General features: G+C 31.8%; 5 protein-coding genes and 1 non-coding gene across 6 annotated transcripts; 5 read left to right on the top strand and 1 right to left on the bottom strand.

Annotated features, from left to right (window-relative positions):
* Positions 1–1,364: 1,364 nt before the first annotated feature.
* Kpol_1067trna4 lies at positions 1,365–1,436 on the top strand. The gene has a single exon. It is a non-coding gene; the product is annotated as a tRNA-Met (tRNA).
* A 1,114-nt stretch (positions 1,437–2,550) lies between these two features.
* Positions 2,551–3,633, top strand: POL32 (DNA polymerase delta subunit POL32; the record flags this gene model as incomplete). Its single annotated transcript, XM_001643869.1, has 1 exon — positions 2,551–3,633. One exon carries the CDS (start codon positions 2,551–2,553, stop codon positions 3,631–3,633), a length of 1,083 nt encoding a protein of 360 aa, XP_001643919.1.
* A 573-nt stretch (positions 3,634–4,206) lies between these two features.
* On the top strand, positions 4,207–4,692 carry VMA3 (H(+)-transporting V0 sector ATPase subunit c; the record flags this gene model as incomplete). Its single annotated transcript, XM_001643868.1, has 1 exon — positions 4,207–4,692. The coding sequence occupies one exon, from the start codon at positions 4,207–4,209 to the stop codon at positions 4,690–4,692; it is 486 nt and encodes a 161-aa protein (XP_001643918.1).
* Positions 4,693–5,258: 566 nt separating this feature from the next.
* GEF1 (Gef1p) lies at positions 5,259–7,589 on the bottom strand (the record flags this gene model as incomplete). Its single annotated transcript, XM_001643867.1, has 1 exon — positions 5,259–7,589. The coding sequence occupies one exon, from the start codon at positions 7,587–7,589 to the stop codon at positions 5,259–5,261; it is 2,331 nt and encodes a 776-aa protein (XP_001643917.1).
* A 1,458-nt stretch (positions 7,590–9,047) lies between these two features.
* Positions 9,048–9,431, top strand: SNU13 (RNA binding protein SNU13; the record flags this gene model as incomplete). Its single annotated transcript, XM_001643866.1, has 1 exon — positions 9,048–9,431. The coding sequence occupies one exon, from the start codon at positions 9,048–9,050 to the stop codon at positions 9,429–9,431; it is 384 nt and encodes a 127-aa protein (XP_001643916.1).
* A 922-nt stretch (positions 9,432–10,353) lies between these two features.
* On the top strand, positions 10,354–13,023 carry HUL4 (putative E3 ubiquitin-protein ligase HUL4; the record flags this gene model as incomplete). The annotated part of the gene is made up of 1 exon (XM_001643865.1): positions 10,354–13,023. The coding sequence occupies one exon, from the start codon at positions 10,354–10,356 to the stop codon at positions 13,021–13,023; it is 2,670 nt and encodes an 889-aa protein (XP_001643915.1).
* Between the last annotated feature and the right edge of the window lie 3 nt (positions 13,024–13,026).

The raw sequence follows: 13,026 nt of genomic DNA, 5'->3' as shown, positions 1-13,026 counted from the left end.
TAAATATTATAAATTATTGAGATAATAATTATAATATTCCTAACATAATTATTACAAATAATGAACCAAAAAGTATTGCTACTTATATGAAAAAGGTGTCATAGTTTAATTTTGTTAAGTTAAGAATTTCTCAAAGATATAGATAACTATTGTAGTTAGTTGACCTATTTTATTGAGATACCTCGACAACTTTTTACCTTTGCATAAGTTACTAGATCAAGGATGGAAGATAAAAAAGTGATTCTTAAGATAGTTTTTGTTGTTAATTAATGAACTTCAAATTCCTACATCAAGAATTTTAATGAAGGGATATCTACCAGAAGAAACATAAAGAAAGGAAATTATTACAAGCATAAAAACGTTAATGATACGTTATTAAATTAAAACACTCTAAAGAAAGGAGAAAAAATAAAAATATGAGTAGGAGCTAGCATTTTAGGATACCGTATGCCGTTTAAATATACAAACAGATCATATTTTGCTACAAGTTCTTTATGTCAACTCTGAGTTAATATTATTTTTTCTTGTTTATAAGTACTTTAATGAACCGTAAGATTCCCTTTTCTTATTTATCTTGTACAATATGTAAAAATGGTAACATACATAAAAATTGTTCCCTGGTTATGTGAAAGATATTCATGTAAGTTTTTTCTTATCAATTGGCTTAATAAGGAAGTAGCTTGACCTAAATATTTGAAATTGTTCAGATGTAAAAGTAATATCTGATTGATTCATTATAGAGATTTTTTAAAAGATAATTTTAAAGTCATAATTATATGTATTTCTCTACAATGTCTTATAAATGAACTAAATAAATATATATCACTATTTTAGACAAATAATATTTTAGATATTCCAAAATATCATGCCTTTTTATACGTTTAGATTCAATCTCATAATCTTAGCATTATTATTTAATCATAATAACTAGTGATTCTTTTGTACTCGACTTCCTATGCCATGATTAGCAAATGATCAGATGATCGAGTACATCATTGGGAATTCACCAATTACAATCTATCATAATAATTACTATCCATGCCATTGACAGACCATTTCCCGATATTATTAGTAATCTTTGCTTTTAATATGCTTAGGGCAATAAATAACATTTAACGCGTGGTATGAATATCCTGGGAACATATAGTTGTATTTCCTATATTTTAGGTTACAGCATTAAGAAACTATGTCCTTTATATATGTCATATTCGCGAGTGGCTGACGTCATTCATTTTAACAAACATGACGGATCCTCTTACCTTCTTATTATTATCACTTTGTACTAAAACAAAATCAGTGCCAAATAAGCGAAATATTGATTCAATTAGTAGAGATAATTTTTTATACAAAACAACAAATTAGCAAGCGCCGTGGCGCAGTGGAAGCGCGCAGGGCTCATAACCCTGATGTCCTCGGATCGAAACCGAGCGGCGCTAATTTTCTTTTTTAATAATTTTTTTTAAATAATGTAATCACTGAATCTTGTCTCACTTAACTGGTAACAAGATACCCAAAGAAAGAGTCTTGATAGGCATGATAATGGCAAGAGAAATATGGAAATTATCTAAATAGGTAACAATCATATAATGATTTTGAATAATAATATTAATAGTAACTATATAGGACCAAGGTAAGAATTCGCTAGATACTAACACTAACCATTTCATAATGGTACGGTAACTACTAGCAACTCCTGTAATCTCATCTTTTCATGCTCATGAAGTGAATATTTTGCACAAACTGCTTGATGCCTATATGTTATGTAATTAAAAGTTTTCTAACACTTAAGACATCAAGAATGATAATTCTCAGATATTCATAAATCAAAAACACTGAAACATTATACAGTTGAGAATCCAAGTTCAATTTAAGAAAGAGGTAAGATATATAATTAGTATTCTTAATTCCTATTTTTAGTGAAAGCATTGGTGTAAACTTAGGTAGTAGGTTCGTAGGTGTATCTTAAACAAAGATTTTAAAGACAACTTTCACTAAGAAATATTTATTGAAGTCCAGATTTAGGAACAATTCCTAATGTAATCCATGTGTGCCATATATAAATGACATGCGAGAAATTTATTTAATGCATCTATGATTGTCTACAGTTTCACTGGGAAAATGGGCGCAAGTTTCATGGTTTTTTATGGCCCTGTAACCAAAAGTCTTTGATTTTAGCAAATAGATATAACCACCTTTCAAATTTTTAAAATTTCGATCAGTCAATAATCAGCTAACTAATATACGAGAGCCAATTCACAAGCAAAAACATGGAGTGATCTACTTATTATGAGTTAATATCTAGGCACTTTTACCATTACGATATTAATTTTGACGCGTTAAATCGAAATGCTCAAAAGTTTACGCGACTTTTCAAAGCTGCAATGAGATGAATAAGATAATATTTTACAAGCAACAAAGAGTTAAAAACTAAAGGATTATTTAACTTCTGATATAATAATCCAGTGTACAGTAGGTGTACTGATTATTATAAAACTTTTTGTTAATCTTGTTTATGAATCAGAGGTATAATTAAGGGCAAATATATAGATTATGAGTGAAGTTGAAAAAAAGGCAATCGATTTTATTAATAACAAGTTATTCACAGAGACCAAACCTGTTTTATTCCAAGATTTGATCTTTAATTTCAAGATTGGGCCTTCCAGGGCTAAAGGCTTGATGTACAGCTACTACAAACAAGCTACCAATGTCAAGTTTAATTGTGTTTTGATGTGTTGCTATAAAAATGGTTCGGTGAAAGTTGTACATGATGTCAGCAATGTAAGAGAAGAAGAGGATAGTTTAGTAGATTGTTTTATTTATGCATTAAACCCAATAAAAGAGTTTATCTCTGTCAATGCTGTTACAGACCAATCTGATTGTCTAAGCATTAGAAATACTCATCAATTAAAAGTAAGCGCAACTGAGGTGACTAGATCTAGGACAACGGAAGAGACCAAACCTAAGGTTGAAAAATCTAGTATATTTGGAAGATCCAAGACAGTACCTACAGAATCAAAAAAACATACAAGTGCAACCAAGCCATCAAAGGATACAGGTTTAAGGTCTACTGCTATTCTTGCTAAAATGAGAAAGGAGAGGGAAGAAAAAGAGGCAGAGAGGCAAAGGGAATTAAAAAAGAGAAGAGAAGAAAAGGTGGAAAGAGAATTGAAAAGTAATCCTGAAAAGAAAGCCCAAATGGAAGAGTTAGAAACATTGTTTGATGATGAAGATGATCAAGCATTAGAGGAAATACAATCGTCTCCGAATGAGAAAGAATCAGAAACCAAAAATGAACCAGGAAAGAGTAACATAAAAGAAGAATTAGAAGATCTTCTTGATACGACAGCGGAAGAATCGTTACTAAACGTTTCCAAGAGCAATATCGGTGTTAAAGCTGAAGAAGAAGATAAGGAACTAGCAACAGTTGAGACCAAGGAAACCGTAGAAGAAGAATCTTCATTTGTTGATGATGATGGATACATCGTCACAAAGAGAAAACCAACCCCAATATCATCCTCACCAGCAAGAAAAACTCCAAAGAGATCAGTATCAACAGCATCGACTCCTCTAATAGCGCAACCGCAGAAGAAAAAGCAGAGATCTATCGAAGGGTTTTTCAAGAAATCAAAATGAAAAGATAGAAATTTAAAATTAAGATTATAGACAATTAAATATTCAAGTATAGTCCTCTAATATAATGCCATCATATTGATCCATACCTGTTGTCTTCGACCACTCTTAAATAATTATAACTTGTATATTGTGTATACACATATCGTAACTAATGATACAAGTAGTCACCCATTACCCGGAAACAAATCACATGACCCAATGAATGGTTGCAAAAGGGTTGAAATTTGTTAAAATGGCGAAATGCAATGAGAAAGAGATATTAAAGTTAAGATACTTGTACTTATTAAAGATGATGAATTAAACGGTTTTAGTTGATAGGTTTAAACAACTCTGTATCTGTTAGGATTAGTTCAGTTGGGAATTGACAGTGATTGGAATATATTAGTTTCAGTATTTTGCTAGATCAACTTAATTGAGGTTTTTCAGTGTTGCTATAAGTTTTGTATCTCCTTTATCATAAGAACGGATTACAATAGTACAATTTTAAGTTAGCTATCGATTGATCTCTGGCTATCTATTATACTATAATACATTAGATTTAATTTAAAATTTCCTTAAATATACACATTTAAGATGAGTACCGATTTATGCCCTGTTTATGCTCCATTTTTTGGTGCCATTGGTTGTGCAGCTTCCATTATTTTCACATCCTTAGGTGCTGCCTATGGTACAGCTAAATCTGGTGTTGGTATTTGTGCCACCTGTGTTTTGAGACCAGACTTATTGATTAAGAACGTTGTTCCAGTTGTTATGGCAGGTATTATTGCCATTTATGGTCTGGTTGTTTCAGTTTTGATCTCTTCTTCTTTAACTCAAAAACAAGCTTTATATACTGGGTTTATCCAACTTGGTGCTGGTTTGTCAGTTGGTTTGAGTGGGTTAGCTGCCGGTTTTGCCATCGGTATCGTTGGTGATGCTGGTGTTAGAGGTACTGCTCAACAACCAAGATTATTCGTCGGTATGATTTTGATTTTGATTTTTGCTGAAGTTTTAGGTTTATATGGTTTAATTGTTGCTTTACTATTAAACTCTAGAGCCACTCAAGATGTAATTTGTTAGATGAAGAGGAAGAAAGACAGATTTCCTGTTTTCTAAAATTTTTTACTTTTCTTTTGGAAATATTATTTGTAACTATTTCTAAGCCATTTACATTGAACATTTAGAAATCAAAAATAAACTGTGGGGGGGATACATTTGAATGTTTTGTAGAATAAAAAAAATATTCATGGAGTTGTATCCCTGTAACATCTCCATCTACGTTAATAAATTGACCATGCATCCTAACTTTATTTTCTTTTACACCAAAAATATTAATAATATAAACTATAAATGTAATTTAAAACTTGACAAAGAAAGCAATTTGCTATTTTCACTGTCATTTTATAAATATCGTTGAACTGTTTGTGATTATATATGGTATATATATTACTTATTTTTTAATATATCTATCTGAATAATTAGTTTCCTTATCTCACAATTAAATAAAAAATTAAAGAACCATACCATATCGCAGCTGCTAATGATTTTTAAGACTCTTAGGTAAATATACTTCTCTATACTAAAGATTAAAGTTTTATCATTAAGTTTATATCTAACCCAATATAATAGATTATTTACATAAAAGATTAGGTAGAAAGCGTTTTGATTACTGTTTGTATTGATGGTCGTACTATATCATCAAAAAATTTATTGGATTGATTGATTGGCCCAAAAACTTCTCTATGCTTGATTCTCTGGAATCTCAAAAGATCTTTTCTTGTTATCAAACCCTCTAGAACACCGCTTTCCTCAACTAATATGGTTTTACAACCAAGCTGTTTGAACATACGGAATAATAAAGTAGCTGGTACATTCTTCTTTATAAAAATCGGGGAAGAATTGACAATATCACTAAAATCAAGAATGTCATCACCTTCTAGCATTATCTGAGATGCTTTAGATGAGGACATTAAACTAACAGTAATCATTTCAGGATTAGAAAAATCCATCTCTGGTGATAACAATCTTGCTAGTATGTGTTTCTTTAAAACATATCCAACACATCTTTTTGTAGGTTCCAATCTATCCGATTCATTTATTACAGGGAAACCTTTTAATTTCAAACCATCCCCAGAATACAGAAAGTCTTTTAGTTCAGCAAGATTCATCGTTTCATATAAAAATTTCAAATTTGTTGTCATTATACTGCCCGCAGAAAATTCTTTCATGAATAAGTCTTCCTTCTCATACTCCAAATAAGGGAAACCATTGACAAAAACCATTTGATCAGCAATACCGCCCTTGATACCTTCATGATTCAAGACTAGTCTAGTTATGGCAACAACCATCATTGTAGGTATAATGTAAATAAATGCACCTGTAAGTTCAAACATTATGACTACAACAGTGATGGTTAGGTTTGTGATACCACTTAGCGTTGCTGCAGCACCTAAAAATGCATAAGTACCCGGAGTAATTACACCTGGACCACTAATAAAACGTTCCACAAATAAACTGATTGCACGACCGAAAGTAGCACCCACAGCCATTGATGGAACAAAAATACCGGCTGGTACGCTTGCACCATAAGAAATAACAACAAGTAGGGATCTAACAATAGTTGCAAACAAAAGGGAACTAATTATCTGAATGAAACTTCCTACATTGGAAGTTTTGTCTAGTTGACATAGTCTATGACCAAATGCTGATATATCATCCCCTTTAGCACATTCATGAAACAAAATACCCATACTTTCTGTCATATCTAGCTTTAAAAATTCATTGAAGTAAGAAATAAAAGCAGTGAATATAGTCAGAATAATAACTTCTTGAACAGGCCATTTTGTTAAGTACTTTCTACGTAAGTGGACGTAGTATATGTTCCACTTTGAAATATACTTACCATACAATCCACCAAAAATCCCTAAAAAGATGAATACAGGAATTTCACCTTTGGTCCAATATTTATCATATGTGACATTGAATAAAACGATCATACCATTTCTGAAAGGATTAATCCATTTCAAAGTGGCCACAGCAACTAATGCGACATAATATGACTTCCACAAAGTAGAAGCATTAAACTCACTTGATGCAGCAATTTCCTCCAAACCAAACAATACACCACCGATTGGTGCACCAAATGCTACTGCTACACCAGCACCACTGGCTGCGATCAAGTATTCAGATTGTTGTGAAAAGGTCAAGACATCCCTTAGCAACCAGTTTGCAACAGTGTAACCCACACAAGCTGCATAATGAACAGAAGGTCCTTCTTTACCAATACTTAATCCTGAGGAGATAGCCAATGGCAATGCTATACTTTTAACGAATAGTGTGATTGCATTCAAAAATTCATCTTTATATTTAAACCCAGTAACCCAAACTTTAATTTCTGTAATACCTGAACCTGTAGCCATTGGGGCCACATATTTTACTAATAAAGTACTTATCAGTGAGAAAGATACCGATAAAATCAAAAATATTGGAAATGGAGTAATATAACCTGACCAATTTATCCAAAGTCCTTCGTCTAAACAATCTAATTCATCACGTTTGGTTAATTTGAAGTCATATAATCTTTTAGAATTATTTGGAGAGGTTTCTATTACACTACAACAAAATGACTTGTTTAATAACCAATTTCTTGCACAATGGCCTGTTTTCCAATTTACCAAGGTTTCAGTAAATATTTGGAGAAAACCTGCGATGCACCCAATTGTTACGGCAATTACGGTCAATGTAACCACAGTTCTCGACCTTTCCCATAATAACTGCCTATATTTTTTAAAACCATCATTTAAGACATCTCTTTCATTTGGTATACTAAGCAAAGGAGTATTTTCTTCAGTGATCCAATCAATTGTAACGAATTGGTCGAATTTAGCGGTTTCTGGGATGACCTGATCTCTATCCAACGTGACCATTGATGGTGTATCATCTCTTGAATCTAATTCAAGCTCACGATATTGTGACATATCTTGATAAGTATGCAGGGTTATATGAATATGCGAGTAGATGAAGTTAATTCAATGTGGATTAGTACTGAATCGAGTTAAAGAATGAAGACCAACCAGCAAATTATATTAATATGATCAATTCAACTTGCAATTACAATGATAAAAATTATAATGAGAAGAAGGAATGGATAGCAATTGCAAAGGAAAAGAAATAGCTGTTAGTATAACAAGTTCGATGAGATGGGGATGGGTAATGAACAGTTTTTTTCTTTCCCTTGTTAATAGACACCTGGTTTTTCTAGAGAGTGACTAATGTGATCAAAGGTGTAGTGTCTAGAAATATACGGTGAATGCAGTGCACCTATTTTATGGTTGATCTTCGAATCCTTTTTCTAGTTCGAATCGAACTGAATGAATTGAAGAGAGTTACTTCGATTCGAATTATGATGTCAATGCTGCATGCTGTCATTTTCAAGAAGAGCCCCGAATATGGTTTTACACGAAGTCACAATTCTAGTGAGGGCATTATTATGACGTCAGTGGATAAGGTTTTTGAGAATGAAGGGGAGGAGACAAATATTGATATCTGGATGGTAGAAATCTATAAGCTTCATATATACGTATTATTATATATTTCATTTTATTGTAGAGGGAGACACACATATCAAATTTAAGAAGATATCGATTGCCATAAAAGAAATAGAGTCATGTGATCTACGGACCGGGTAAGAAATCATCTTGGAAAGGTCTCGGTTCGGTTCGGCTCGGTTCGGTAAATTACCGCTGTGGATTTGTTTCGGTTTAGCTGTTTTATCTGATATCCAACATCCAAACATCAAAAGCACACAACGGTAATAGAAGTGTCCATTTCAATTGCATTTATTTTTGTTTTCATATTGAATTCTAATGTTCTTCCAATAACCATTCCCCTTTGTTCTTTCAGTAAAGGATCGAAAGAGAGTCCGTGACACTCGTACTTCAAAATACATCACGTGACACCATTTCTATTACCCTCAGCAAAAAGAAAAGAAAATGTAAAAAAAGAAAGAAAAAGAAAAAAGAAAAAAGAAAAATTTTTTTTCCATTGCGAAAGCGATGAGTTTAGGTCGAAACCAACAAGAACAAGATCAATCCACTACACTGGAACAGTTCATATAAATAGAAGTAAAACTTTATGAAGAGCGATTTGTAATTCTATTAGTACTACTATTATATTTCCTCATTAATTGCATTCTTATTCTTGAGTTTTGTTTAAAAACACCATTCAGGCGAGCTATCCATTCTTCCCATAGAGTAGTTTTATTGTATTTTGATTCGATTATATATTAGCGACTCTAAAGCAAGGAACTTGAAGCAACAACAATAATAAATCAAGCAAAATAAATTAGTACCTATACTTATTTATTTATATTTTTTATTATAGTATAAACCCAATTATATCACACTCTGCATATTTCGATAAACTCACAAACAACGATGTCTTCTGCTCCAAACCCAAAAGCTTTCCCATTAGCTGATGCTGATTTGACTCAACAAATTTTGGATGTTGTTCAACAAGCTGCTAACTTGAGACAATTGAAGAAAGGTGCTAACGAAGCCACCAAGACTTTGAACAGAGGTATCTCTGAATTCATCATCATGGCCGCTGACTGTGAACCAATCGAAATCTTATTGCATTTACCATTGTTATGTGAAGATAAAAACGTTGCTTACGTTTTTGTCCCATCAAGAGTTGCTTTAGGTAGAGCTTGTGGTGTTTCTAGACCAGTTATCGCTGCTTCTATTACCACCAACGATGCTTCTTCCATCAAGAACCAAATCTACGCCGTCAAGGACAAGATTGAAACTTTGTTGATCTAAGCAACCCACGAGAAATGAGAAAAAGTGAGGAACAAAGCATTTCTTTTTCATCCAGCTTGAAATTCTTCAACCTTCACCGATTCACTCCTAACTCTATCTATCTATTTATCGTTAAGTAATTTTTTTTTTACATAAAAGATAATCACATACAATAAGTATATTAATAAATATTTTAACATTATTGTTTCAAAAGCAAGCTACAACAACAACGACAACAACAAGATCAATACAGGATCCAATCACTAATCCATCTACTTATCCAATTGCCAAGGCCGTGATAGCCAATTTAAGCTGTATTTGGTAATATTTCGATAATCAATTAACCCACATTTCCACTGCGCGGTGTACAGGTGTACATATCAACACTTTGAGGTACCACAGTCCCTGAAAGGCGTCTTCAAGGAACTTTAAAGCTTTTTCTTTGATTGTGCAAAATTATGAGGAATAACAAACACATAACACTGCAATGCAAAAGCTGAATTGGTATACCATTCGAAAGAGATCGATGTATGATTTGTGTTAGTTATTGTTGTGAACCATAGTCGTGAAAGTCTTCCTGACCTAGCTAAGGGTACGTTGGCTGGTTACTATACTGAATCAGAATCTGATGATATAAGAGGGTCCTCGTAGATTACACCGTCTTATTTTTCTTTATTTATCATTAAGAGAGTTAAACAACTGTTTCTATCCATATATTTATATATAATTATATTAATTGGGACTTGACAAATAAAGAATTTGAAATTTTATTTTAATTTTGTTTAGAGAATTGTTCGACAAGAATTTAGGAAGGTACATATATTAGTCCAATTAATTGCTAATTTATTTTTTGCTTTGATATTAATATAATCATTTTTTATTTATTTATAAGTGGGTGAAATTATTGGGGACATAGTAGCGACATTATTAAAATCTTTTAGGTATGGTTGCGTTTTTTAAAAACAAGAAGAAAGATAAAATCAAAATTATATCTTCAACAAAAGTTAAAACTGAGTTGAACAATTCTTCTACTGAAAAAGGAAAAATACCGCCTATTAAAAATATATTTATAACAAATTGTACTTGTTGCGGAACTTCTTTACATTTACCAGAAAAAGTTCCAAAATTTAAATGTGCTGTTTGCCATACGATAGTGTATTTACCGTCAAAAGATGTTGATGAGAGTGAAAATAAAGATGATCGAATGGAGATAGAATTCTTAGAAGCATTCAACTATGATAGATTCATTAAAATATTAGAAGATTGTGATTTGAATTATTTAAATAATCGTAATAAGACAAAGGATAGATGTTCAATTTTTTATGAACCATTAATATCATATTTAACAGAAAAGTTGGATACTGTTGAGAAAATCAATAAATCATTTATTTCAGATGAACCATTTACGCAAATTGACTTCAAACAATTATTCCATTTCTATAAAAAATTAGTGAAGTTGCCTACAAGGAAACCTCTCTATACTTTAATGCACGTGTTTAATACCGTATTAAGGAAACCAGGAAAGCCATTGTTATTAAAAGACAAGAATAATGATTTAGCCGAATTGCATTGGATATTTATCATTTGGCTGAATCCAATACTGAAAGACTGTTTAATTTACAACTCTAAAAGGGAAACGAGATTACTTAATGGTAAATTTTTCATACCTGAAATTAATTCAATTTCCTATGAATTGATAAAGAGAAGCATAGGATATATCTCAAATATTGTTATAACAAATTCTATTGTTTATAAACAGCTGGTTAAATATTTCAAACATTTACCATTACAACTTTTAATTAATGACATAGAAAGAGTAAATTTATATGTCACTTTTCAATTTAACAAGATCATCTATTCCAATACTAAGGATACTGCTAACAAAAGGGAAAGCAAATTATTTAACAAACCTATCAATAATACTAATAATACTAATAACAATAATATTAATAATAATTCAATGACAAATCAAAATGTGAACAATATTGATAATATCTGGAGCTCTGATGAAATAACTAGTGACATTTTAGCAAAATTAAATGGAAGGGTAGCTCCTTGTTTACAGGGTTTTAAGTTTAAGAGTTATGAATATGATTCGAATTGGCACATAAGAACTGCATCAAATCTGTTACGCGTCCTTTATATAGGAAATGAAGAAAGAAATGAAAATAAGATAACTTCTAGTTCTTTTTATAACATATTGCTCGATTTCATTGATTTTAAACAGGATTTTGAAAATTGGAGAAAATTGAGAAATATTAGTAGAAGGTCAACACTAAGCTCTATGGAAAATTGGGAACTTCTTGAGATAAACTCATCTCATGGATATGCTCTATGCCAGTATCCTTTTCTACTTTCGCTTGGATTAAAGATATCAATTTTGGGATATGAAGTAAGAAGAATAATGGAATTTAAAGCTGAACAGGCATTTCTGAAATCACTTGATAAGGGAAGAACTGTAGATGTTTACTTTAAAATCAAGGTGAGGAGAAGTCACATTACACATGATTCTTTAAACTATATTAAAAATCATCCACAAGATTTACTGAAATCATTGCGGGTTGAATTTGTAGATGAACCAGGGGTCGATGCCGGCGGTTTAAGAAAAGAATGGTTTATATTATTGACAAGAAAACTATTTGACCCTATGAATGGATTATTTATAGTAAATGAGGAGAGTAGATTAGCTTGGTTTTCAATTCAACCCCATGACTTTGATGAACAAAATGATGAACTATTCTATCTATTCGGTGTTATTTTGGGCCTTGCTATATTCAACAGTACCATTCTTGATTTAAGATTTCCCAAAGCTTTCTACAAAAAATTAATACATGAGCCATTATCTTTTGTAGATTATGCAGAACTTTATCCAGAGAACGCAAAAAATCTATTAAAATTATGTGCATACAACGAAGACGATTTTTGTGAAGTATTTGATTTAACATTTGAAACTACTTTTGAAAGCAGCGAATTGAGTATAGAAAACAATGGTGACAGGAGCGGTGAACCAAAGCGTAATAAAATTACAGTAGAATTGTGTGAGGGTGGTAAAAATATTCAAGTGACAAATGAAAATAAGAACCAATTTATTAAGTTATGGTTTAATTTTTATATGAACAAAAGCATCGAAAGACAGTACAATCAATTTGAAAAAGGGTTTCACGAAGTATTTTCACAATGTGATTGTACCAAATTATTTAATTCAGAAGAATTAGAGCGTTTGGCATGCGGCGATAACGAACAAGACTCTATTGATATAATGATGTTGAGATCAGTTACAAAGTATATCGGAGGATATAACGATCAATCACAAGTGATATCATGGTTTTGGGAAATTTTACAAGGATGGGATCATAAACTTCAAAAGAAAATGCTACAATTTGTAACTGGATCAGACCGTATTCCAGCAACAGGTATATCAACGTTACCATTTAAAATAGCTAGGGTTGGGCCAAATTTACATCACGTTGAAAATGGTCTTCTGGAAGAACCATTGCCAACAGCACATACTTGTTTCAACGAAATTTGCTTATGGGACTATAAATCGAAAGAAGAACTTGAACGAAGACTAATTTATTCAATTTCCGAATCAGAAGGATTTGGATTTAAATAAGTA

The sequence above is a fragment of the Vanderwaltozyma polyspora genome, genomic scaffold (genome assembly GCF_000150035.1).
Source record: "Vanderwaltozyma polyspora DSM 70294 KpolScaffold1067 genomic scaffold, whole genome shotgun sequence".
NCBI lineage: Eukaryota > Fungi > Ascomycota > Saccharomycetes > Saccharomycetales > Saccharomycetaceae > Vanderwaltozyma > Vanderwaltozyma polyspora.
Note: the sequence above shows the minus strand (reverse complement) of the source record. Positions and strands in the feature narration are given on the sequence as shown.